We start from the raw sequence: 27,403 nt of genomic DNA on the forward strand, positions 1-27,403 counted from the left end.
AGTTCAGAGGATGTCGTGTCCCCCCAGCCTTTTTCATCGATCGATGATCACATGACTACTCTTGCTCGACCGATCACATTCTGCTATCAATGTGTCCAAAAAGAACACGCTACCTAAGTATCGCTATTCCTTTTCTCGGTCACTAGACGTATATCTTCATCAAAAGTCAATTGAGTTTATATATATATATATATATATATATATATATATAACAATACTAGATACAGTCTCCATTTGAAGACTGCAATGTAAGTTTAAGTAATTTTATCTTTAAAATTTTTTAAAATTACAAAATTATTCCAAATGATGATATTTCTCATTTAATAAAGGCCTCTGTACATATAATCTCTAAGTGAGAACTGTAATAAAATTTCTCATATATATATATTATATATATAGGTCGATAAGTACTGCACGTAGCCTGTATATCGCTCCAGCTTCCTTAATTAATTCGAGTAATCGAATACTAGGTAGGTTAGGAGTAATTTGTTGGATTCACTGCCCATTTTATTTCATTTTATCACATTTAATTTTTGGATACCCCTTATTTATTTTAATTGATGAATGATTAAAGAATGATCACACCCCTCCTTTACACATATGGAACTGAAAACTCTCCTCCTCAACTGTCTTCTCTCTCCTGTATTCTTGATTTTTAATTCTCAATAACAAATAGGAACGACAACTTTCTTGTCGGTGCATGCTTCTCTCTCTCTCTCTCATTAAATCGTACCCATGCATTCACACATACAGTACCATACAATATCATACCTAATTTTTTAAATTTTATTTCTGTTAAAATAAAAAAAATTATTCTACTTATCATTTACACTATACATTTATTAAGAGAAAAAAATAAAAAAATATTAAATATAATATAAAATATAAAGACGATGAATAAAATATTTCATTATTTTACTAGTTTGGGTACAAAAGAATACTTCAGGTGAGTTATTTTTAGAATAATTCATTAATATTTATTATTTTATTAATATTTTATTATTAATTTTTTACCATTATTTAGAGAATAACTGAGAACAGTGCAAAACAAGAGAGCCGGAATTGTGGACACACCAGGGCTATCTTTACGTGGGACCCTTTCGGTAGTGAGGATGCAATGACCCAACGGGGTTAAAAAAAAAAAAAAAAAAAGAGTACTTTTTTCAGTCCCCAAGTGCTGTGACCTGTTTGGTTCCGAAAATCTGCACATCATCATTACATTTAGAAAGTGGGTCGGCACCACTTATCTATATGTTGTAAAAAATATTATAAACAAACACATCGCAAAAGTACCATGAATCCCATGCGTTAATGCACTAGGGCACCCTTAAACCTATTTGGGCTGCAATTTGTGACCTATGTAAGCCCAAATTTGAACATTTGAGCCCAATCTCTTGAAACTCACTACGCATCGAACACAAAATTGAGTGACATTCATGTTAGCTTATGCTACCAATCGCAATAAAAATATCTTAAAAAATAAAATTAGAAAATAGATAGATTTTGATCATTTTGTTGTTTAAAGCTTTTTTTTTTTAAATAATTTAGAATTAAATTATTTTTAATGACATTAACATATCCCATGTCAAGCGTGTGGCATCTTTTTGAAATCTCATTTTGTAGAGCATTACTCTATTTGAAACAATCATCCACGTAAATATTATTGATGTTTATGTAGTCAACCTAACACCTACCTAACATAATTCACGTGGCATGTATGTTTTGTCATGAATCATCTGAAGTTCTATAAACTATTACCTCAAATATGTTATATTAGTGATGTTATAAATCGTGTTGCTTCATATAAAAAGCTTTTGTTTTTTGAGCTAGAATCGGTTGAAAATGAATATAATTTTTTATATTAAATTTTAGAACAAATGAAATTTAAGACGTTATACTTTTAAAAAATAATTTCTATATATAATTTTCATGAGCTTTTTTTAAAAAAAAAAATTGAATAAATCTAAAATTTACTTAATAACATACCTCGCCCTTTTTCGAAAATATGTAAGACTTTACAATTCAATATGATATCTAAAATGGATAGTTCAATGGAGACCGAAAGTCTATCGATGGCTGATTATTACTAATTTTTTTTTAAACATTAAGAAATATCTATTTTTTAATGTTTAAATAATAATAATAATTTAATACATTTCTTAATATTTAAAAAAAACAATAAAAAATAAAAATGCACCCATCGGTGCAAATGCTCGGTAGACCATCGGTCAACCTAGCATTTATCATCTAAAATTACTCGATTACTTTTTGCTGCTTCTTTATTGAACGAGACCCCAACGCTGTGAGACACCGCGAAAAAAGGATGTTGGTTTGGCGTGGTATGGTTCCCAACATTCAATTTTCTCGGGGGAATTTCTTCAAGCACCTTCCGGCTTCGACACCAACGTCTATTTGTTGCCCGTGCAACATCATAAGCACTGGAACCTTATTCACTACTCGAGCACTTAGATCTTCCTATTTCGAATCCCTTGCTTCCCATCAAAAGGATCAGGTCCATCTCTACGTTGACACTCTTCTCCAATGGAACCAGGTCTCTGTCTCTCTGCTCCAGGCAAAGTTGTAGTAAAATAATTCATTTCAAGTTTTTGAAGAAACTGAAATTACGCTTTCTCCAATTGCTATAAATTTTTGTTCCAATGTGCAGAGAATGAATCTTACCGCCGTTACAGAGGTAAATGAGGTTATGGAAAGGCACATTGAGGATTCACTTGCAATTATACCCCCTATGAGAAGTTCTTATGCCTCCCACTGTAACGACTCAGTCGACAGCATCAACCTCGTTGATGTCGGAAGCGGCGCGGGGCTTCCCGGATTGATTTTAGCTATTGCTTGCCCAGGTGAATCATTGATTGTGTTTTTAGCTGAATTATATGCTACATTAATGCGGCTTGTCATTGACTTGTGCATTTTATGTTGCAAATTCCTTTGCCGTCTTCTTATATTGATGGCTGTGCTAACAATTTACAAGTTTTGGATGGAAGATTGGAAGGTAACCCTATTAGAGTCTATGAACAAGCGCTGCGTTTTCTTGGAGAATGCCATAGGTCTTGCTGGCTTGTCTAATGTCCGAGTTGTGAGAGGAAGAGCGGAGGTATTGCTTCTCTTCTCCATTTTGTCCTCTGTTTTTTCACCTTTGCATGTATATGATTTTGTATTCATTTTTGGATATTATTATCATAATTCGTGTATGTAAAATATGTTGCTCACCATTTACCTTTTCCTATCTCCATTACACATTGCAAACCTTGTTATAGGACAGAATTTGGGGCAGGATCTTTGCTTCAGAGAAAAATTTGATGTAGCAGTGGCAAGGGCGGTTGCAGAGATGAGAATCTTAGGTAATCTAAAACCCCCTATCTCAGCTTTTTTCCGTGTCTTTGAGACTTCCAAGTGTTCTGTTCTTTTGAAGTCATTCCTTTTGGTTCTTCATTTTCAGCTGAATACTGTCTTCCACTGGTTCGCGTTGGTGGTCTATTTGTAGCTGCAAAGGGTCATGATCCTCAGGTATGTATCTACCATCACTTATGGAAGTTCAACTACGTGATCATTTCCTTTTACTGAACATTAATAATGATGAAGATTGTTGGCAGAAGCAAAAGGTATACATGAGATGGCCAAAGGGTCCTTTATCCTAAGGCCTAATTGTTAGTGCAATATGCAATGTTCTGAATACCGTACTGGTGGCTGTTTCGGTCAAAGTATTGAAACGAGATATTTCGGTACTGGTACCGTTACGGAATAATCTATATATGAATAAATTATATAGATAAATATATATAAATTATATTCTAAAATAATAGTCTATATATGAATAAATTATATATAAATATATATATAAATTATAAATAGTCTGGTCTTAATTGGGAGGTCAAAAAATGAGCTTGCAGTTTGAAGAAATGAAAAAAAAAAAGAAGAAAAAGGTGAAGGCCGAAATATCGGCTGGTACGGACTGAAACGGCTGAAATTCTGACTGGTACGAAACTATACCCTTCTCTGTACTGGCTACGCCACAGAAACAATATATCTCAGCCGTACCAGCCGGTACAATTCAAAACTTTGGCAATATGACATTGTTGGGCCGTTTAGGAAGGTTTCTACACAGTTAGTTCTGTCCTAGTCTGTTAATTGATTAATTTTTTTTTTTTTTTTTTGCTTATAGGTTCTTGGTGCTGCCTATTTCTTTTAGATTTTTGTGGGTCTTTTAGTCTATTATTTATTAAGTTCTAGACTTTTGACATGAGATTTCGACTGTGGTCCATGGCCTATACTTGGTTCTAGTTACATCAACGGTCTATGTTTGTGGTTTTTAAATGTTTCAAAAGCTTAACTCAGTGGTCAAATTTTTTCTGAACTTGGAATCCCTAGGTGTGATCGCCCAAGTTTCATCTGCGTGCTGTCTTTTTTTTTTTTAATTTTGTTTTATTCTTCTGTAGTTTAATGCACATTTTATAGAACCACGTGGAATTGAACCCATGACCTCAACATTTAACCCTAAGGAATGGATGAGGAGATTTCCTAGGTTAGTCTTTTCTTCAGTACTTATTTGCAGCCTGCAATGAAGTGGACCTGGAAATAATAAAAAGAGTCCTGCTACTCCCAAGCGCTTACACCACACACCACTTACGTGGGGTGCCAGCATAGTTATGTTTTCTTTAACTCCACAAAACACAGCAGCTCTCCCCCGCATCCCCAATCTATGAAATTTCTTAGATTGGCTTTCTAAATGGTTTTCTAACTGGACCAGATTTAACCATTGCGTTATTTAAGCTGAAAAATCCAAAGAATAGGAAAAGCATGCATCTGCCGAGAGAGAGAGCGATCACTAGAGAGGGAGAAACCACATTTGAAGAGCACGCAAGGAAGAACCTATTTGGAAGAAGCTAAAACTGGATTCTCCAACAATGATGGTTATATGGAAAGAAACAATTCCTAAAACGTCAAAAATCAGAATCTCCAGTTCAAATGAAAAAGGGGAAAAAGTGTTCTTAAACTGTGAAAGCATTCCAGTAAGTCATAATCCCAAGCAAGAATTAGTGGAGTTAGAAACAGTCGCTGATCTAACTAAGTGGGTCTCTATTTCTCTAGGGTTTTTGTTTGTTTGGTTGATAATTTCCATATCCGAAACAGACGAAAGAACAATTGGGGGGGGGGGGGAGTGAGAGAGAGTCGGACACAACAGGGGGGGGGGAGGGGGAGAGGCCGGGGGGGGGGGGGGGGGGGGGGGGAGAGAGAACAGAGTGACCGGACCTGGAAAACCGCCAATGATCAACCGTGATTTCCGTTGTAACGACCCGACCCAATAATTCTAATGTTGGAATATTTATAATTTTTATTGGGCCTAAATTATATTTAATGGGTTATATTGGATAAGCCCATGAGTGATAAATTATTGAGATTGATTATGAGTTTTAGTTAGGCTCAATAACTAAGTTAAGTCTCATTTATTATTTATTGAAGGAGTTAAGACTCCTTTTAGAATTTAAAAATGGGCCATTAGAAATTTATTTTAATTCAAAATTGTCACCAATTGAAGTTCCCTACACAATCTTAGTCACTCCCAATCCTACATTAAATGAACTACTAGAATATGTCTTTAATTTCAAACACACTAGGATTACAATTCTAGAATCCTCTTCACCTTAAAATTCCTAAATCCAACCCATACCATCCTATAAATAGAGTCTCATGCGCTGTACGTGCACCTACCTCTTCAAGCCTAGGCTTTTTGTTTTTAACTCTCTTTTTACCTTCAGCATGTCATAGCCTCATTTCCCCCCACCATGAAACACGGCAAGGCCACCATCGTCTATTCTTCCCTCCTAATCACAACCACTGTCGTCCCTCCATCACACCGTAATCGATTTTGTGTCGAAAATTTTAGGAAACAATACTACAAGGTAAGTAGTTTAATCATAAATTATGATTAGCATACGTTCGATAGTTATCTATATTATTATTAAGCTAGTTCTTTGGAAGCCAATGTTTATGTTTCACGCATATCATAATATTTGTAAGCATGTCATTCATCATGTTTCATTCCGCATATTATACATGTATTATGCATTTCATGTTGCAAAAAACGCATAAGCTTTCATAAAATCAAGTGTAAGATAAGCTCAGAGCAGTTAATAAGATGGTCATTTAGATGCATGGTACCAATGTGATTTATGGGTGAATGTGCAAGCCACGGAGCTAAGCATGGTCCACCATAGTATGCTAGAATACTATTAGTAGCTCCTTTTGCAGCCGCGAGATGTAGGGCCAGTGCACAAACTTGCACAAAGGGTTAAGTGTGTGGGCCAGTATGATAAGTAAGATACGTCAGATAAGCCAAAATAAATCATGTAATGTCATAGCATACGTATGAATAGTCATGCTTTTAAGTTCTTAGCATGAAATATTTTATGAAAAACCTTATGTTAAGTATGTTTACGTTATGATAGGTTTCTTATTGAGTCATCGACTCTTTTTAGTTGTTTTATGTTTTTAAACCACCTATAGTCAGAATACTTATGAAAGTATAGCTGCAGAACGAGACTTAGTTTAGGGAGGGAGGCGTGACAGTGGCCTAAATCATGTACAGAGATTTTAAGTTGTGCTTTTTTATGACACAGATTTTGAGAAATTTTAATAAAGGCTTCAACACACTCTCATTTATGATTTCAGTATTTTAATACAAAATGATTATATTTATTATAAGAAATCTTTGTACTTGGCGTTTCCTTTAGAATAAAAGAAAAATATTTTAAGTCAAGGTTAGTAGTAGCACTTTGGCTCCCAAAAAATTTTAAAAGTGACTTTATTCTTAACTAAGGGGAGTGGGGGTGTTACAACCTTTGAGAACTTGCAGTTTGAAGAACAGTTGGGGGGGGGGGGGGGGGGGGGGGGGGGGGGGAGGAGAGAGAGAGAGAGACGAACTACAAGGGGGCAGAGAGAACAGAGTAACCCCTTTCTTGATCTTGTGTTAAACTACCGGTTTATTCTCATTCTCTTCAGACCTGGTTTGCCACGTAATAAAGGTGTGTGGTGTGTGTTCTTAAACTGGCTTCAGAGCAGAATTTCTCTAATAGAAACATCTGTAAAAGTCCATGAGTTCATCCCTATGACTCCACCATAATATGCCCCGATTTCCATAAGCCTGTCTACATCAAGTTATTACTTTGTGGTGGGAAGTCAACTCACCATACATCAAATATTTCATGAATGGAATATTTATGTTCGGCTATATGTTGTGTTTTCATGTACTTGCCTGATGTTTTGTGCATTGCCTTTTTTAGTGTTTATCTTGTATACTTCCCATGTACCATCGTTGGCCCCTGTTTTGTGCAATTCTGTTTTTGTGAAGTACCTATAAAAAAGGTTTTATACGTAGAGAGGTGAATTACTCCCTACTCTTTCACTCTTTTTTTTTTTTTTTTTTTTTTTTTTTTTTTTTTTTTTTTTTTTCCTTCACTAGAGGAAACGGTTTTTCAGTGCGTATCTGTTAGTTTTATTATGTATACGTTTAGATGTCACAAACATACAACCACTTTCTGAGGTTTCTATCCGTTGCTTTAGTTATGTTGCCATTCTCATAAGTATGGTTGTTGCTGTTGCACCTAAATGATTTGAAGTACTTGACATATATGTGGGGTACAATGTACATCAAGTCCAAGCAAAGGAAGAAGACCTACCTACATGTTGAACAAAAAGAGGGCAAGGTCCTTGGGCAAAATATCAGAAATAACCATCTCAAAGTTAACAAATGTGAAACTAACAATCGTAGAAAGAACTAAGTTGTAAGAGTCTCCTGGGGTTCCTTTATTTCGTGTAAATCCAAGTTATGGCTAAAATTTTTCTACTCTAAAATAAAAGCTACATTCTGTTGTTAGCCAATATGGAGGCTTGAAATTCTTTCATGTGGCATTTGAGGGCGTAATACAGTCATCTCCAAAGGAGAGTCACTACTACATATTGTACATACAAGCAAAAAACTGATTTTATTTTTCTTGATAAAATCCTGAAAATGTTTCTGTGCATGTACTACTATAAAATTTGATTTACTGCAATTTCTGTGTACTATGCAATGTAAAGATTTTGAGAGTTTATGATCTGCAAATTTGTTCAACGAAAATCTGCCTTAAGACATAAACAAGAGAAAACTTTTCGATTTTTCTTTTCATTTATCTATTTGTTTTTTTTTTTGGTGGGAAATATCAACTAATTTTTTTATATGGTACTTTTCATAGGAGGAAGTTAGAAATGCAGAAAGAGCAATTCAAATGATGGGTTCTTCCCTGTTGCAACTTTCCTCAGGTTTGTTCCTTATATTTTCAATTTGACACATCATGTGTTAATGAGTGAGAGAAACTCACTTGTCTCTTAGATGATAGCTTCAATAGAATTGGACATTACCATCAAGTGTTTGTTTTTTTTCTTGAAACTGCTTCTCTGTTTTAGTAGTAAACAGTAAATAGGAATAGTGAAATGTAGTTCCTTTCTAACTTATACTGACTACTAAGCAAAGTATATATTTTGTTTACTGCTTGAAATTGTTAATATTATCTTCTAAACTGATCTCAAGGTCATGGTTTTGACTTGATTCTGTTTGGGAAAGATATTTGCCTCTGGCTGAGAACTATTACAAACCTCCTATACTCTCACCAGGTGGATATTTTGCCTGTATGATCCATTCCATACATTTTCAGTCTTCACCTCTGCGGCTAGGATATGAGTTCTTTGCCTGCACATATTTTTGGCACTTAATCATGTTGTTTTTTGGTAAGTGGCTCTTTATAAATGCATTCACTTGTTTTTCTCCTATTGGCTTTTATGGTTTTGGGGGCTCGGGTAGTGTGGAGGTTGACATTCCTATCCAGCTTGTGTATCACCTTCAGGCAAAGAACAAGGCTATTTATTCAGGGAAGTGAATGAAGAGTAAGTAGGGATAAGAGTGGTGGGCATAATTAATTTTTAAGAATATGAATTAAGAATGGTTGAAGGATTTTTTTTTTTTAATAAATAAGAAGTAAGTTTCATTGATATGAACGAAAATAGGCATAGCCCATGTACACAGGGAGTATACAAAAGAAAATGCCTAAATACATCATAAAAACACTAAATTAGAGATAAGAAATCATGCACACTATTTCCATTAAGGACAATGGCTGAAAACCATAAGAGTAAAGTATGTAGAAAAAAATTCTGAAGCTCCGCCATTTTTCGCTCCCTATCTTCAAAGCACCGTGCATTCCTTTCCATCCAAATACACCACATAATGCACAACGGGATCATCTTCCATGCTGCGGCTACCTGGGAACAACCTTGGAGACCCTTCCAGCAAGCAAGCAGGTCAGCCACTTTTGCCGGCATAACCCAAGCAACATCCACGCTACTAAATATCCCCTTCCACAGCTCTCTCATCACCTCACAATGCAATAATAGGTGGTCGACTGATTCTCCATTTTTTTGCACAAATAATACCAATTCATCACAATGAGGCCCCTCTTCTTTAAGTTATCCGTGGTTAGAATATTCCCAAGGGCAGCAGTCCACACAAAAAAAGCCACTTTGGAAGGTACGCGAGACCTCCAAATGCTTTTCCATGGGAAAGATACATTACCTTGTGATGCCAATATTTTATAATATGTCTTCACTATGAACTTCTTGCTACCACTACACCTCCATTGTATCCTATCGCCCTGTGCCGTTATCTTCCTGAGTATATCGAGCTGAAAAATTCTGAAACGGTAAACAATTCCCAATCATAGTTATCCCGAGTGAATAGAATATTCCACTGATGAGAGCCTTGGGCAAACACAAGCAGATCCGCCACCGAACCATCCCTATTAGCTGCAATACTATAGAGAGCTGGGAACGCCCTGTCCAGAGAGTGCTCTCCACACCAAACATTATGCCAAAACCTGATTTCCTGTCCAACCACAAATCGGATATTGTTTTCGAAACATTGCCATCCCCCCCCCCACCACACACACACACACACACACACACACACACAAACACTACATTAGTGCACCAACCACCCCAAGCACCTCCAAGAATGGTTGAAGTTGCAACTGTTTTTCAAAAAGATCGAGGCTATTTATTCAGGGATTGTGCTGCCAAAAGGAAAAGAATGCACAAGGAGCATGACATTTTGTACCGTTTTGTTTCATTTTACCAAGTAAACCAATGACATAGCCTTGACGTAGGGTCGAGTCTTTCCATTTGTAAAGTAGGTTTAGAAAGCATACTTGTGACATAGTCTGGCTCATTGTCCACGGTTTAAAATCAGACATCTTCAGTACCATTTGCTTTTAATTGGAAGCATATTTCCTCTTTATTTTTTCTGTCTTTTTACTTCAACTGCCACATATCAACTTGATTGGATTGCTCCTGGTTTAAACATGCCTGTAGACCCACTGTCATTACTCAATTTAGATTTAAATCTTTAAGTGTCGGCGAGGTTCCCCGACATTAAAAAAAAAAAAAAAAAAATCTTTGAAGTGTATGAATAACTTTGCATTAAGGATCATTTCATTTGATATGATTCTTTACTAACTGATATTAGTGTTCCTTGTATGCCCAGTGGAGTCACACAGCCCATATGGACAGCGAACTGCCATTATATGTTTGAAAGATCGCCCCACCCCAAGAAAGTATCCTCGTGATCCGGGGGTACCAGCAAAAGCACCACTGTAAATGATTCGGATGCCCATCCTGCTTTTATCTTTATTGACAACTTGTGTGCTTTGAAATTATACTTGTTCCAAATGGATGCAGCACAAAAACAAAAGCAAACATTCGATTTGATCTATCAGAGTGACCTACTGTGATTGATATGTTCATTCTTTATTCGTTTGTGTTTTTAGTTGCTTTTATGGAGACGGGGAAGTGTGTAAGTTAAAATTATTAGGATCCTTCTACCCGCCAGTGCAATTTCACTTTTTTTTTTTAAAATGTTTTTTAAACATCTTTACATATTTTTTGTAAATATATATATATATATATATACAAATTCTCTAGTAGTAATTTTTTTAAAATATTTTAAAAAAATTAAAATTTAAATAGTAGCGGGTGCAAAGTAGCCTTTCCAAATTATTAGTTCCTGTTGATTGTTTTGGACCGAGCACTGAAGGACTCTTTTATATTCGATGAAAAGTTGGACATGCCGTATCAATGCCATTGGTTTTTTTTTTTTTTTTTTTTTTTTTGGTGAAGAAAAAACTCTAGTCACATTCCATTATAATAAAGATGAAATACAAGGAGGGGATTCCTCTATCATTACAATTTACATCTGAAATGGAAAGAACATTTTTTTGCCAACAAATGAGCCATTTTGTTACCATTTCTCCTAACATGAAAAACATCCCACTTGGCAAAGTATTTTAGTAGAAATCTTGCCTCATTCACATACGTACTTGCACTGCTCCATGGCTCAGAATTCTCCTTAATAGCAGTTGTCACCTGCATGGAGTCTCCCACAACAATGATTTACCTAAGCCCAAGTTCAAAGCCAAACTTGATTGCTTGTAAAGCTCCAAAGGACATAGATACCAACTCCAATCAAACCTTTGATCTTCTCAATGGTCCCATCCCAATTGATTTTAAACTAATCTGTTCCAGGTGGAGACCAAGCTTCTGCTGATGTACACTTGACTTGAGTCGATCTTCCTTGCTTCTTCAACTAGCATATCTAAGGTTTGATTAGCTTCCTTGACAAGGGAGTTTGGGTGAGGGAATTCATTATGAAAGACAAATATATTCCTTCTCCACCAAATCTTCTTAGCCACTACCACAAATTCTTGCACAATATTCTCTTACAATGAATCTGTTAAAGCTTCTACAAATTGCAGCATAGATGTCTGTGGCATGAAACATTTCTGTAATCTCTTAAAACACTGGCTTCACACATCCCTTGCAGACTCACATCTCCATAAAGCATGAACAACAGTTTCCTCTTTCACACAACATATCGGACATAAAGGATTATCCACCACCCTCTTTTTGAGCAAATTGAGTTGAGTAGGGAGAGATTCGAGGCATGGCCTCCACATAAAAACTTTATCCCCTCCATATCAATACCATTGACTGTTTCACATATGCCACTTGACAAATATAAAAATTTTTAAAGAATAAAAAGTATTTAAGAAGTCATTTTTATATGGTAAACAACAACAACAACAACAACAACAACAACAAAATTACAAAAACATAAAAAGGAAAAAAAATTAAAACAAAAAATTATTCAAGTTTCTCTATTAAATTTATAAATAAAATTGATAATACCAAGCAGTCATTCGAAATTTAGAGATTAAAGCCACGTTTGGATACTTATAATATATTAGTATATTTGTGAATATTAGTAAAATAATTTATTGTGTTTTGAAAAATTAGAGAAAAAGTTGAATAAAAATATTATACAGTTAAAAAATTGTTTGAATATATTTTAGTATTATTATTTTGTTTTGAAATTTGAAAAAAAAAGTAGTGTTGTTTTTTGTATTTTGTTTGGGAGTTTGAGGTTATAATAATTAGATGAAAAAGTTGAAAATTTAAAATTGAGAAGTGTTTTTGCATTTGATTGATGTTTGGGAAGAAAATATATGAGAATATCTTAAAAGAATAATTTTATTTAAATGCATTTATACTACACACCACCCATGTGATCTAATTTGATTTAGGAAGATAAATTTTAAAATTTTAATCTTATAAATCAAATTATGCTATGTGGATGATATGTGGTGTAAATGCCTCAAATAGCACTACTTATTTGAGAATACTCGAGAACAATTGTGTTGACAAATGGACCTTAAGCATGCTCTAATAAATCTCTATACAAGTTCAAAATATATTAAAAAAAAGAAATAATAAAAATAATTTTTAAGATAAAAACAAAGAATATTATAGTGAAAACGAAAAACAGGCATGACCACTTTTGCTCGACCTAGCATGTAACAATCTGATCCAGTGTTATTAGAAATGTAATATGGATAATTTTATTAGGTCTAAATTAGGTTTAATGAGCGATTTAGATTTAAGCTCATTTAATATTTTATGAATCAATTGACCCGATTTAACTAGTAATTGGCCCCAGAAATTTTCCAAAAATAATTATTGGACGAACTAAACTCATTTTAGAATTTAATATCAGCTACTAGAATCTTTCTCATTTTAAAATCATCGTTGATTGAGGTTCCTTACGCAGTTTTAGTCACTCTGAATCCTATGTTAAATGAACAACTAGATTATATTTTTAAATTTCAAACTCTCGTTGATCATTAATCAACTCCAACTTGAACTCTATGGGACCCTTTCCCAATTTCTCTATATACCTATTATCATCCTTTTGTTAATTTTCCAATCTGATTCACCACGGGTATAGATAAGGAGGTCGTCGAAAAAGCATGTGAAAAGCAGAATGAGCTTTCACAAAACAGTTTTGAGTTCTCTCTTCGCTTACATTATACCGTATAGAGCCACCGTCGAGTATGGTATTACAGTGAATGGCGCTTAGGCTTTTAGAGGTCACCACCCCCTATTCTATACTGTCTATCTGCTCTCAATCTCTAAATATTTACATAGAAAGAAAGAACTAAATAAAAAAATGTGTGCCCTAAAATCCTATTTTGGCAATACACCACGGCTAAAGACGTACCGAAAATAAAAACGGATTGTAATAGCTTCAAGCAGTAAGGTGTGCGCTGTGTGGTGAAATGGAAGAGAGCTTGGACCATTTGAATTTCTCTTTCCACTTCTCTAATCGAATATGGTAGCCTCTTTGCGATAAATGCAATACCCCTGGGCCCTAGCAACCCCCTTATAGTTGCCGCGCTAACTTTCGGGGTCGCTTCAAAGGCTCCCTTAATGCCACAGCACCAAACTCATGTTCAGCCCCACGCACGCAACCCAGCCTTCCTCCCCCTCTGATTTTCTTCTTTCATGGCTTAGTTGCTCGATTTCTTCCCCACAACCCACGACAAACCAGCAAACGAACAAGTGCACCGAGAATATTACCCACATCCTGCTGTGAAGACCCCACGTTGAAGTAGTCCTGCATGTCCTCACCGTGAACCGCAAGCTTCTAGAGGCACCACCAGCCGCATCCCAACACCAACAAGCTATCGCAACGGCAACTGTGGGTTGTCCACGCTCATTTACCAGCAACCACACCTAGCTATAGTCATAACACCGTAAGATTGCAACGACAAAACCCCCCCCCCCCCCCCCCCCCCCCCCCCCCCCCCCCCCCCCCCCCCCCCCCCCCCGCGTCTGAGTTGAGGCCGTTGCACCATTGCCACCAAGAGTTTATACTCTAGAAAGTCAAAACTTAGAGCATTAGCATTGGCTTCATCAAAGTTATCTCTAAAATTTGATTAAAAGTACATAATTTCTATAAATCCAAAACTTTTCTAGCCATAACTCCACATTGAATTAGCTATTGAATTAATCAAAATAATAATATAATATTATTTTTTTAATAAAAATCTTTTTATTTTTTTTCATATTTTACAATTACATTAATCATATGTTAATTAATAATTTAATCTGTTTTTTACATTATTATTACAAGACGGTTGTAAATTAAACGTAAATAAAAAAGACTTTTGGAGATTAAAAGTGAATAAAAAATAGATTTGATGAGTGAATAGTAATCCTTCAAATTTGAAGAAACCTATCCATTTACTGTAGCTCAAAGTTTCATACTTATATCTTTGACTAATCCAATGCAGCCCTATTTTGATGAAATTCATTAAATTTTGCATTTGACTAAGCTTTTGATGAAGCCAATGCCAATGCTCTTAGTATCTTGCTCTGGTCTCAGCTCTCCTCCACAGTGCACCAACAAACACACAGAAACTGATGCCTAGGCATTGCTACAACTCCAGTTCCTTCACACACAACCCATAACCTACCACCACATTTCCTATTTAGGGGTGTATAAGAACCGATGAGAATCGGCTAGAACCTGTGGAGAACCGGTCAGTAGGGGCGGGCAACTGGGGGCAGGGCCACTTGCCCACATCTGGGCCTACCTCCGTGGGCGGGGGTGGGATGGGGGTGACAGCCCATAATAAAAATAAATATAACATAAAATTTTAATATTAAACATAAACATTAATATTAAATTATTAATATAAATTTAGTTTTGATACACACATATATATTTGAAATTAGCGCGCACACACGTATATGTATATATATATATATATATATATATATATATATATAAAGGATAAATGCATTTTGGATAAAATAAATTATAATATATAGATATATATTCTTTTTATAAATACATTTGTACACATTTGATCATATATACCCATATAAAAAGTCTAAAACTTATATAGACTATAGTTAAATTCAATATTATATTAGTAAGTGTTAATTATTATAAAATAATGTATTTATATTATAATATAAATAGATTAATAATTTAGTATATATAAATATCATATTATTACTAACATATATAATTCGTAAAATCGAAAAAATGGATCAAATCAGGTTAGACTGAAAAAATTGAAAGTTTTGATTTCGATAGTAAATCAATATGATATTGATTTTTAAAATTTTAAAACTGGTGTATATAGATTCTAAAAAATAGGAATGATAAAACACGTCATACTTTACTACTTGTCTACAATCTTAGAGTACAATAATATATTTTTAAATATATATTTTGATTTTGATTTTGATTTGATGAATTTAAATTATAAAAAATATTTATTTTATTAATAAATTGTAAATAAATGGTAGATAGGTTGTCATTGTATCATTGCTCCTAAAAAAATATACAAAACCGAAAATAACCAGAATATTTACCCCCTAAAAGTAATCCCTTCTTTCTCATTTCTGTCAGATTATCAATCTTTATCACACCCGCAGTTCCTCCCTCACTCGGCGTCCGCTGGCGCTGAGAACCGCTGCCACCTTTAAGGTACTCTCTCTCTCTCTCTCTCTCTCTCTCTCTCTCCTGGTGAAGGAGAAGGTCTCTTTGAGGGCATCCTTTTGGTACGGATATTCTGTAATTCTCGTAGTATTCGCATTGAGTTAGCCATATGGGCAATCCATAAAATGGCTAAACTTCATAAAAGTGACGTGCATTAACATTGTAGTTCAATCAAATGTTTGTTTATTATTTTCTTCCTCCAGAAGCGCTCTCTCTCTTCCCTCGATTTTTCCTCTGTCTATCGAAGTAGTTGCTTTTCTCTCGGTTTGTTGCTCCCGCATTGGATTGACTCAGTTTCCTTCACAATTTTCTCTCCGTTTTCCGTCTCGTGCAACCGCATATCTGTTTCTCCATCGTTTCCACCCACACCTTTTGCTCTCCCATTGTTTCCAGCCCAAAATCTGAGATCACTTCGCCCGTTTCCTTAGCACAAAAGACACTCAAGCCATCTGGTCAAGATCTCTGACCTAGAGTGTCTGTTTCCATCGCACAAAAGCCAGTCCAGTCGTTTCTCATCGACGCAGCACCACTCAAGGCAAAGAGAAGCCATTGAAGTTGCTCAGAGATGGAGGCGCCTTGATGCAGCCGAGGCCCAACTCAAGGTCCCTCCTCCTCACCTACCCATCTAATCTGACCAAATCGTGACCCCCTTTGTGTGTTGTAGCTTTTATTTTGCCTTTTTTTTTTGGATTCTCTAATTGGTTTATGATTAATTTTTCATGATAATCAGATTGATTGTATGGATCAGAAAACTAATTTTTCATCTGGTTTATTAATAACTTATTAGTTAGGCCCTGTTTCTTTCTTAGAAAAGTGGCATCCTATTTCACTTTGCATTTGGGTTTCATTGCAGCAGTAGCCCGTCGCAGCAGCAGCAGTCCGTCGCAGCAGCACCACTTCGTCACAGCAGCACCACTTCGTCACAGCAGCACCAGCACATCCTGCCGTGAGTTTCAAAAAATAGGTAAGTATGTTTGAAATTTGTTTTACTGTGATGTTGGTTGAATTTGTATATTTTTCTCAATTCTGTCTGCAAACACAGTGAGAGGGGAATATATTTTAAATGAATTCTTTGGAATCCTAGGCTCAAAACCAGACACTTTGATCTGAAAACAAGTAAATGAAAACTGATAGGAATAGCAACAGACCATGAATATACACATCATAAATCCTCTTATAGTCATAATGAAGAGAACCTTATTGATCCTAATCTTATATCAGAGAAACGAATGTGAACTAAAAAAGAACTCTCGGTCTGTTTCTCAAGAACTATGGGCGAGTAGTCTTCAACCTTTTTCCCCCCACGCAACGGGGAGTGAGATGAGAATTTTTGGTTTTAGATGAAAGTTTAAAATATTAATTTTAAATATTATTATTGTTTTGGGATTTGAAAAAGTTAAATTGTTTATTATATTTTGTGTGGAAATTTGGGAAAGTTGTAATGATGAGATGAGATGAGATAAGTATCTCATCTTGTCTTTGCCCCCAAACCTGCCGTAATACCATCCACAAGCAATTAGCCAGCTGGAAGTAAGTTAATTAACATGTGTTATATATATATATATATATATTCTGTAACTAGAATCCACTTCCTTTTTCTTTTTTATTGTTTGTCTGCCATGTATAAAGCTGGATTGACACTTACATATACTTCTAGAACAATAAGAACAAACGAATGTGAACACTTTTATATATGGCATGTCTTTTTTTTTTTTTTTTTTCCTTTCTTGAAAATTCGCCTGTTGCACTCCAGGATCGTGTCTACAAGATTTATTTCATTTGTATTGCTTCTGCTTGGTCTTTGTGAAGTTGGAGTGAGAGTGGAGTGAAGTGGTCTTTGTGAAGATGAAGTGTTTGATGAAGTGCTATTGAGGAAGTTAATTAATTGATAAATTAATGCAAAACTAATGCAAATTCAGTAAGTGTTCTTGATAAATTAATTGAATCATTTACCATGAAGTTAGGATTAGGTAGTCATCTTTGTGCACTGTTTGTAAAGTACTAAAAAGAGGATGTATTGGAGTATCATATCGGCCCATGCTTAAATCAAGACCTCCAACAAATGCCATGATCTTTCTTTTATACTGACCTGCATCAGCATCTACAATTACTGTTTTCTGATGATGGGTATAGATTGTTTCAACTTCCTGACAATCAAAGATGAAAACAAAAGAGGTTTAAAGTAAGTAATAAAATAGAATACCACATTATTAATACTTACACACGTACATAGATATATACAAACACGTACAGATATGTGTATAGGTTTGTATGCACCTACATCCATATATAGAAGGTTTTAAAATGCTTTAGTTTTATATTAGTGTGTCCTGCAAATATATGCACATGTTTGATCTGCTGGTGTGGAGCTAGCTTCAGAACTAACCAAATTCTGATGCCATTATAAACATAGTTAAGCCCCAATAATTACATGGGTTGGGCTAATTAGATTAGATAGCATGGGGGGATTTAACGCAACTTTTACTGGTTGGTTGTACCGATCATGAGAATATGACAGTGACTATATTTGAAATAAGTTCCAAAGCAAAACCTTCTTCATATCCACCATGACCTTTGGCCCCACCTCCATTTTAATGCTAACTCGAGAGCTTTCATGGAGGACAAGACACTGAAACTTACCTCCATATCTACATCCAGCATTTATTCACATCATAAATGAATCCATTCTGATATGAAACTTCCTCCTTGTTTCACTGCAGATAGATCCATCATGCTGGCCCTCCTATATATATATGTATAAGCTTTCCAAACATGTAGTTAACAGCTTTACTTCTTTGAATTAATCTTTGTCTGTTTTATGTAATTAAGATTCGATTCTAGCCTTTCTAGCTAGGTTTGTATTCAGCAATAAGAGCTAGGCTTTGCCAATTGAACACTCAACCGTCGATCCATTGTAGCTCTTAATTTAGAAAAAAAATAATAGAACAAAAAAATTGAAAAGACAATATTATTAAATTTATAATATTTTATTATTATTTTGACTAATAGATAGATAATCCAATCTGAGAATAAGTTTTGAGTGGAATAGCTAAATGCAAAATCACGTCATATTATGCAAATTTTACATTTGCATTTGCATAATCCAATGCTAATGCTCGGCACCATTGGCACTGGGTCATTACTCATCCAGCCTTTGAGCTACAGTGATTCAACAAATATGTTAAACCACTGTAGCTCAGGTATCTTAAAATTTATTGTTTTTTCTCTCACCTAGACGGTTTCATTTTCCTCGGTTTCATTTCTCACCTTTACTCTCCCCACTTCTGTTCCTTTCCCGCAACCTATGCAGCTCTCCAAGAAAAGAAGGAACCATTTTTTTCTCTCCCCATTTCATTTCTCACCTTTTCTCTCCCCATTTTTTTTCCCTTTCCCCATTTCTTTTATCAGTGTACTAACTTCATGGGAACAGAGAGGAAAGACTGAAGAAACAAAGAAAGGAACCATTTTTTCACTTCAGACGGTAAGTGACGATTTTTCCCTCAATTTTTCGAAGTTTATTTGGAATGGTCTATTTGCAGATTTAAAGGAAAGGGGTAGCTTTGGATGTTTGTCATCTGGATAGGATCGATGAGGAACTGAGGATCATTTTGTTATTGAATTTCATCTGATGGGTTTTGTTGATTGGAAATGTAAAATCCTGATGCAAGTATGTTTATAGAGAGTGTGGCATGCATTTTATTAGCTCTTTTGTTTTTAAAGTTTTGGGTTGAGTGATTTTTGTTTTTGGGGAGTTGGCGAAATGGCATGTATTTGATCAGTTCTTTAGGCCATTGTTTTCGCAACGTATTGGAAAATTGAGGAATCAAAGCATTGTCGGCAAATTTGAATCTGTGATGGGTGATTTGGTGTGTTCTTTGATTACCTTTTTTCCTCAATATGTAGAGTGACCTTCCTCAACTTCTTGCCCAAATAAGTAGAGTTCTTTTATTACTGATTTCACGCATAGTCTTATGGTTCTGAGAAGCTTCCTTTGTTTTTGATTTCTTCCTATTCTAGTCTGTTTCATTATTTTTTCTAAATAAAGCTCCTTTAGAGACCTGTCCCAAACTTTTCTTTAAGCCGATGCTCAATTTTGTCGATTACATCTTCCTATTCTAGTCTGTTTCATTATTTTTTCTAAATAAAGCTCCTTTAGAGACCTGTCCCAAACTTTTCTTTAAGCCGATGCTCAATTTTGTCGATTGTAATCGATTATGTGTTTTTGCCTTGGGTTTGGATTCGATGCTGGTTAAGAAAGCTTAAGGTATTTGATTTTATCTGTTACATTATATTTGATCCATTTGCTTGTTTCATAAATGGGAATATATGATCTCTACGCTCTGTTAGTCTCCTAGATAGAGCCCATTAAAAACACATTTAAAAAATCCCAATAAAGCATGGCCCAAGCCCAGCACTCCAATGCCAGAGCAGAGTAACAGAGTCAGAATCTTGTCGGAGATCGGAATCTGGGACTATGACTGCATGATGCATCAAAGTCAGAGCCCAGATTCTGAAGCAAAGAATGTTAGAACCCTGTGATTTTGCTAATCAGGGTTGTTATTATTAACTAGTTTACTTCCTTTAGTTGTTCCTTTCTTTTCATGGTGTTCAAAATTTGTTGCTTGGTTTATATTGAGTATATTGCCTTTGTTCATGATGCGCTTTGCATGACTTTCTTGTTCATAAGATGTCTAATAGTCAATGAACTCGAATCTGCAGGAGGCACTTCTTTCTTTTATTTTTTTAATGTGATAGAGCAGTACCTTCAGAGGACAAATATAGTTGAAGATTAGTGAATTTGTTGCGTTTCTTATACCCTAGACCATGCTTAAGGTCCCAGATCATCAGGTTGCTGGCCACGAGGGTCGTGATGGAATGCTCGGTCCTCTGATAGATGATGTAGGGCACTTCTACAAACCTCTTCAAGATGATGATCGTGGGTCCAACGAGGTAGCCTTCTATAAATCATTCTCATCGAACACTGAGATTCCAGATCACGTCCGGAGATTCTTTCCTATTTTTTATGGAACTCGGCTTATAGAGGCATCTGATGGATCTGGCCTGCATCCTCATCTTGTGCTGCAAGATACTGTCTCAAGTCACCTCAATCCGTCTATCATGGACATTAAGATTGGATCCAGAACGTGGTACCCCCAAGCATCAGAGGACTATATCCAAAAGTGTTTAAAGAAAGACAGAGACTCAACAAGCATTGCACTGGGGTTTAGGATATCTGGATTGCAGGTACATGGGAGCCAAGAATCTGAAACCTGGAAGCCAGATAAAAAGCTTGTCAAGAAATTTACTGCCAAGGATGTTAGGTTAGTTTTGAGGAAGTTTGTCTCCTCTAACACCTCTGTAGATACAGGTATGGACCCTGATTGTTCTTTTGCATCAACTGTTTATGGTGGATCTGCTGGAATTTTGGCACAATTGTTGGAACTCAAAAAATGGTTTGAGGATCAAACCATTTACCATTTCTATTCTTGTTCGGTTCTCATGGTGTATGATAAGGAATCAGTAGTTAAAGAAAGGAATTGTGCTGAAGTAAAACTTGTTGATTTTGCTCATGTTTTGGAAGGCAAGGGTGTTATTGATCATAACTTCTTGGGTGGGCTCTGTTCTTTGATAAAGTTTATCACGGAGATTTTGAGCTGTTCTGATGAGTATGAAGAAGCCAAAGCTTCTCTGCAAGACCCTAACAATAATTGTAATTGTACCGATTGAGCCGGTTAGAAATGAATAGGATGTCTTCAATGTTGACTTTCTCACCTCACTGTGTAGGCTGTCGCTTATCTATGTGCCTTCATGGTAGGATACTGAAATCTAAGTACTTTCCACTTGTAGTTGTTTCTATTTCATTTGTAAGCTTTTTGGGGTTTTTTGGTTGTTGTTGAGGAATTACACTTTGCACCTTAAATTGTAACTCTTTTGCATTGTAGTACCTAAATCACAACTTTTGACATGTTGAAACCCTCATATACAGGAGGAATATACGAGAAAACTCCTATTCACTCATTGCACCTTCAAAGTATTAAAAACTTCATCAAACAATATTGCGTGTTTTTTGTACTTTACTTCAGAATTGGATGGAAGATGCCAAGGTCCTTTAGATCAGATGGCATAAGGTCTGGTTTCTAAATGAGGAGAATCAGGTTCGACCCGGTCTCTAAATGGGGAGAACCAGGTTTGAACCCCCACCCTTGTGTATATATATATATATATATATATATATATATATATATATATATATATATATATATATATATATTTATATAAAGAATTAAGAATTGGATGGAGGGTTGATGTGTCAAACGTGAGAGTTTTAAATATGCAAAATGTTCCTTTTTTAATTTGTTTTTATTTTTATTTTTATTTTTATTGGTTTGTAAATCTTTTCCCTGAGCGTAGAGTTACTCTGATTTTGGTAGCAATTGAAAGTTGGGCTTTTTTCTGGAGAAATTGGGCTTACATTATTTATCAACAGGGACGATTATGTCTTGGGCTTTAATTGCCCGAAATCAAAGCTTTTAGCCTTTTGTTTCTTCTTTGTTGAACGAACGAGAACCCGGAGACTAGCGCGCGCGAAAAAAGATTTTAGTTTGGCTTTGTATTGTTCCCACTGTTCAATTTTCTCGTGGGAATTTCTTCAATCATCTTCCGCTTCAAGGCCAACGTCTATTTCGAAATCATCAGCGCCGAAACCCTAATCACTTTCAGAGAACTTGGTTCATCCTTTTCCGAAACCAGTACTTCCCGCCAAACAAGATCAGGTCCATCTCAATGTCGACAATCTTCTCCATAGGAACCAGGTCTCTCTCTCTCTCTCTCTCTCCAGGTAAGGAAATATATATATATATATATATATATATTTTTATATAGGTACCAAGAAAAGTTCGAAGAATTATTTCTTTTCGGGTTTTTGCAGAAAGTTTGAAGAATCTTACTGATGTTTCACCGTAACAACTCAATCGAAAACATTAACATCGTTGATCGGAAGTGGTGCGGGGCTTCCGGGATTTATTTTAGCTACTGCTTCCCAGGAAAATCAATTTGTTGCTTTTTTTTTTTTTTAAATTTAATTTTGTGCTGCATTGATGCGGCTTATTGTTAATTTTTTTGAAATTTATGTTCTAAATTCATTTTCTGGTTTGTTTTTGTTGGTGGGTCTGGTATCAAATCTTGGACGGTAGATTGGAAAATAACGCTATTAGAGTCTATGAACAAGCACTGAGTTTTATTGGAGTATGTGATAGCTCTTGCTGGCCAATCTAATGACTAAATTGTACAAGGAATTAATATTGTCTCCCGCTTCCTTCTTGTACGATATTTTCACATTTGCAGGTATACGAGTGTGTTTCCATTTGAATGTTACTTTCCTTAATTCCTGTGTATGTGAACTCTCTCCCCCTTTGAGACTATGTAAAATATGCTTCCTTGTAGGATTTCTGAGGAAGAGCTGAAGCAAGTTTAATGATTTGAAATAGAATTTCCGTATAGGATATGAACCATGGGTTATGGCATAGTGGGGTCGTGTTCCTAATTGGAGTGGGTGCTATCCATGTTATTGTTTATGGGTCTCTAAGATTGGCTTATCAAGCTATTCTGTAGGAAGTGTGGTTTGTAGTTCGTATTAAATTGTCACTTCTCTGTTTCCAAGGATGTTGTTATCCACATAAACTTTGATTTTGTTTTATTTTCTACTTTTCTATTTCTGAGCGTTAAGATTGTTTATGTTGCTCACCAATTCCCTTTTCCATGCTCCATTGAAAATTACAAACCTTTTTATAGGAGCAAATTTCAGGCGGGCTATTTGCTTCAGTGAGAAACTTGATGTGGCAGTGGCAAGGGTGGTTGCAGAAACGGGAATCTTACATAATCTTGAAAAACACCCTATCTTGGTTTCTTCTATGTTTTTGTGAGACTCTAAATGGTTAATTTCCACTAAAGTTGCTCATTCTGGTTTCTTCATTTTCAGCTGAATACTATCTTCCTCTAGTTTGTGCTAGTGGTCTGTTTGTGGCTGCAGAGGGTCATGATCCTCAGGTATGTATCTGCTATCCACTTCTGGAAGTTCAACTACCTTATCATTGCCTTTCACTGAACATTAATATTGATGGAGATTGTTGGCAGCAGCAAAAGAGTATACAAGAGATGGCCAAAGGGCCTTGATCCTAAGGCCCTAATTGTTAGGGGCCAGATGAAGATGTTGAGCTGTTTGGGAAGGTTTATAGTCAGTTAGTTGTGTTCTAGTCTCTTAATTTATTTATTTTTTCCTTATGGATAGTGTATACATAATAATAATTGTCAATGTTTTTGGAGGATCGATCAAGTAAACAGTGGGTGGGTTTGAAGGGTCGCCTTGTTGAGGTTCAACATCATAAAAAATAAATGCATGGACATGAAGATTGTGGAGGGAGAAGAGTGGTGAGCATGATTAATTTTAATGACTAGGATTAAGAATGTTGAAGTTGCAATTGTTTTTCTTCAAAGAACATATTGATTTAGGGATTGCACAGGCAAAAAGGAAAAATATTCATGATGAGCATGATACGCTGTACCATTTTGTTTTACTAAATAAACCACAATACTGCCCTACATGAATTTGATGACATAGCCATGACATTAAGGCCAAGTTTTCCCATGCTTTGAGAACGTTGGAGCATCGAGTGTAATCTTCTTATTATATGTTCGAGGGTTTTACTACCTGTATGGAGAATGTTTATAAAACATTCTTGTGAACCTGCCTCATTGTCCCTGGTTTGAATTCTGACCTTGGCAAGTTCTAGGCTATCCCCTATATCAATTGCTTTTAATTGGAAGCATTTTGGTCTTTGTTTTTGGCTGTTAACTTCAATGGTCACTTGTTGACTTGGTTGGATGGTTCCTAGGCATAAACCTGCCCTAGAGAAATTGCCACTTCTCAATTTAGCTTGTAAACCCACCCGTGGGTAGCACAAGTGGTAAGGGCGAACTTGTGAGCATGAGCCCCATGTCATAGGTTTGATTTTATGTGGAATCAAACTGCGATTTAATTGGCAGGCCATGGCGGTGGGTTGCTGTGCTAGTCTCCCCGGGGATTTAGGTTCCATGGGTGAGTCCTAAGGACTCTGCCGTGGGGTGGTTCCCCTATCATCAAAAAGAAAATTTAGCTTATAATCTTTGAATATTGAAATAACTTTTTATTAATCAGTCGATATGCAGCTATATTGAACTGATATTAGTATTCTTTATGGAATGAGTGCCAGTGGAGCCACGCAGCCCATATAGACTGTGAACTTTGTCATCCAGGGATGCGGGCGAAAGCACAACTGTAAATAATTCAGATTCCCATTCTGCTGTTGAAATTGTACTTCTTGCAAGCACAGATAATTATATTTAGCATACCTATAAAAAATTATATTTAGCAAAGAACAAAAGCAAGAAATATACATTTTGATCCACCAGAGTGACCTATTGTGTGCTTGATGTTCATTCTTTGTTCATTTATGTTTTTAGTTGCTTTTATTCAAGCTGGGGGAGGTGTCTTTCGAGAAGTGAAATTTAAATAAAGCTGAGATGGTAAATTATTGAGTTCCTTTTTGGTGGTTGTGGAGTAATCAGTGGGGACCCTGTATATTTAATGATAGGTCAATTTTTTAAATTATATTTCGAGTGATCCCGCATTGTAAGGGAAAAAAAAAGAATGGCCAAAGCCATAGAAGAAAGTTTCATCATGAATAGTAGAGAATAAAGATGAGAATAAAGATGCTTGCTTTTCTGGAATTGTTTGAGAAGTATTTGCTGTCAGCAGCAATGCAGTCCTGGAAATATATAGATGTCATCACAACATATTTAGTGATGACTTTTAGTAGGCGAAAAGTGATGTGTGTTAGGGATAAAAGAACCTGTTGTCATCATGGATTAATCTTTTGACTAATTGGGTAATTTACTGTATTTTAGGTCAACATGATGGTACCCTGAATATTTAAGTTGGCAGGGGTTACAGTTAGATTACTCGCCCAGTGTTCAGAGCTTCACAAGTATAAGCTAGCAGAGAAGTGGTAAGCTAACATCTTAATTCTTTATTTACTCTTACCTGTGTTGATAAATCTCTGCTAGCTAAGTCATGTTATATATATATTTGTCACTTCATATTACAAAGTTCATTGTATAATGTAATTTTTGCCCATTTCGTCTCAACTGTTTTACTTTAACTTAGGAGTTCAACTTACAGCTTAATTTCAGATCCTTAGATGTATAAACCTCTTAGTTACTCTTACATCAATCCCAGAATCTCTCTCTCTCTCTCTCTCTCTCACATCATGCTTAAAGGCACATATTAGTTTTGTGATCCGCCTTTACCCAACATAGTCCCCCAGATTCTTTTATTTGGATTATTTACCAATATTGAATTCAACGAGAAAAACATGATCACTTTTTCAAAATAATTAGGTTAAAAGTAGTGATTAAAATAATTCTGCAATCACTCAAGATCAGACACATGGACAATATATTATCCTAGTTTAGGGATCTAGGTCAAAATAATTATGTTATATTTTTCGATGGTAATCTCTTGAGAGATGTGGATCTTTGAAAATAACAGAAAAAATATATGGAAAGAAAAAGAAATTAGGTTAAAATAGCTTGGGAACAATGACTGTTACGTACCTAACTTCCCCTACATATGCAATTAGTACTCATAATTATAAAGTATCAGCGAAGGTGAAGATTTTTAGGCAGATCTAAAAATATTAGGCTGCCACATATTGAACTCCTGCCGAAAGTATTCATTTATTAATGTAAGTTCCAATACTTTTTAGCATTTTTTATATATAAATCTTACTGATCTGAGTTTGTCCTTTATAATCCATCATTTTAATCCTCTCTCATGGGCCCCCATAAACTTCAATTATTACCATTTTTTTTTTTTTTTAATCTCGTCTGATTTATTTACTCTTTCTTTTTCTTTTTCTTCCTTTATCCTGTTGGGTTCTCTTTCTTCCTTCCTTGCCTACAAATCCTTGGACAAGTCACTTCAGTTGAATGGCATGCCCATTTCTTTTTGTTACGAATAACTGGATATAGAGTGAAAAAATAAATAAGAAATGTTGATCTTTCACAATTTATTTACCATCTTCAATCATACATGATGTGATATATTTTAAGTGCATGGTTTCATATTAAATAGTGACATGAGTTACTTAAAATGTATGATGTCAACAAGTGCGGTTAAAGACTTAAATTAAACAATTACATCAATATTGTTAAAAAAAAAAAAAATAGATACAGTTAACATAACTTTAAAATCTTTCAATTATCATATCTGACTTTTTAAACGAACGTAGTTCATACAATTACAAATCATGGTTACGTAGATACATGGATTCACCCGCTAAAAACACGAGTACAAACGTATTATTTATTGTCCCAAGGTTATAGAAAAGCAATTACCAAACACTATAAATTTCT

At 35.4% G+C, this 27,403-nt stretch overlaps 2 protein-coding genes across 16 annotated transcripts; both read left to right on the forward strand.

The window, feature by feature from the left end:
- The first annotated feature begins 2,262 nt into the window (after nt 1–2,262).
- LOC121235746 (ribosomal RNA small subunit methyltransferase G) lies at nt 2,263–10,841 on the forward strand. Of its 4 annotated transcripts, none has more exons than XM_041132128.1 (8): nt 2,263–2,551; nt 2,666–2,858; nt 3,003–3,112; nt 3,281–3,359; nt 3,458–3,525; nt 8,250–8,316; nt 8,668–8,781; nt 10,571–10,841. In XM_041132128.1, the coding sequence occupies exons 1-8, from the start codon at nt 2,324–2,326 to the stop codon at nt 10,699–10,701; spliced, it is 990 nt and encodes a 329-aa protein (XP_040988062.1). In that variant the 5' UTR covers nt 2,263–2,323; the 3' UTR covers nt 10,702–10,841. The 4 variants fall into 4 exon arrangements, with proteins under 4 accessions (XP_040988062.1, XP_040988063.1, XP_040988065.1 ...); XM_041132129.1 differs by having other exon boundaries at nt 2,264–2,551; nt 10,589–10,841; XM_041132130.1 differs by lacking the exon at nt 8,668–8,781 and having other exon boundaries at nt 2,266–2,551; nt 10,589–10,841.
- Nucleotides 10,842–15,813: 4,972 nt separating this feature from the next.
- Nucleotides 15,814–26,213, forward strand: LOC121234149 (inositol polyphosphate multikinase beta-like). Of its 12 annotated transcripts, XM_041129969.1 has the most exons (7): nt 22,444–22,790; nt 22,881–23,296; nt 23,744–23,827; nt 23,931–23,998; nt 24,075–24,178; nt 24,308–24,379; nt 25,201–25,395. In XM_041129969.1, the coding sequence occupies exons 2-7, from the start codon at nt 23,227–23,229 to the stop codon at nt 25,220–25,222; spliced, it is 420 nt and encodes a 139-aa protein (XP_040985903.1). In that variant the 5' UTR covers nt 22,444–22,790; nt 22,881–23,226; the 3' UTR covers nt 25,223–25,395. The 12 variants fall into 12 exon arrangements, 7 of the variants coding, with proteins under 7 accessions (XP_040985899.1, XP_040985901.1, XP_040985900.1 ...); XR_005934320.1 differs by lacking the exons at nt 23,931–23,998; nt 24,075–24,178; nt 24,308–24,379; nt 25,201–25,395 and adding exons at nt 15,814–15,940; nt 16,809–16,916; nt 19,361–19,433; nt 20,672–21,763 and having other exon boundaries at nt 22,440–22,790; nt 22,881–23,823; XR_005934318.1 differs by lacking the exons at nt 23,931–23,998; nt 24,075–24,178; nt 24,308–24,379; nt 25,201–25,395 and adding exons at nt 15,838–15,940; nt 16,762–16,916; nt 19,361–19,433; nt 20,672–21,763 and having other exon boundaries at nt 22,440–22,790; nt 22,881–23,823.
- Nucleotides 26,214–27,403: the final 1,190 nt, after the last annotated feature.

This window comes from Juglans microcarpa x Juglans regia, chromosome 6D (genome assembly GCF_004785595.1).
Source record: "Juglans microcarpa x Juglans regia isolate MS1-56 chromosome 6D, Jm3101_v1.0, whole genome shotgun sequence".
Classification (NCBI taxonomy): domain Eukaryota; kingdom Viridiplantae; phylum Streptophyta; class Magnoliopsida; order Fagales; family Juglandaceae; genus Juglans; species Juglans microcarpa x Juglans regia.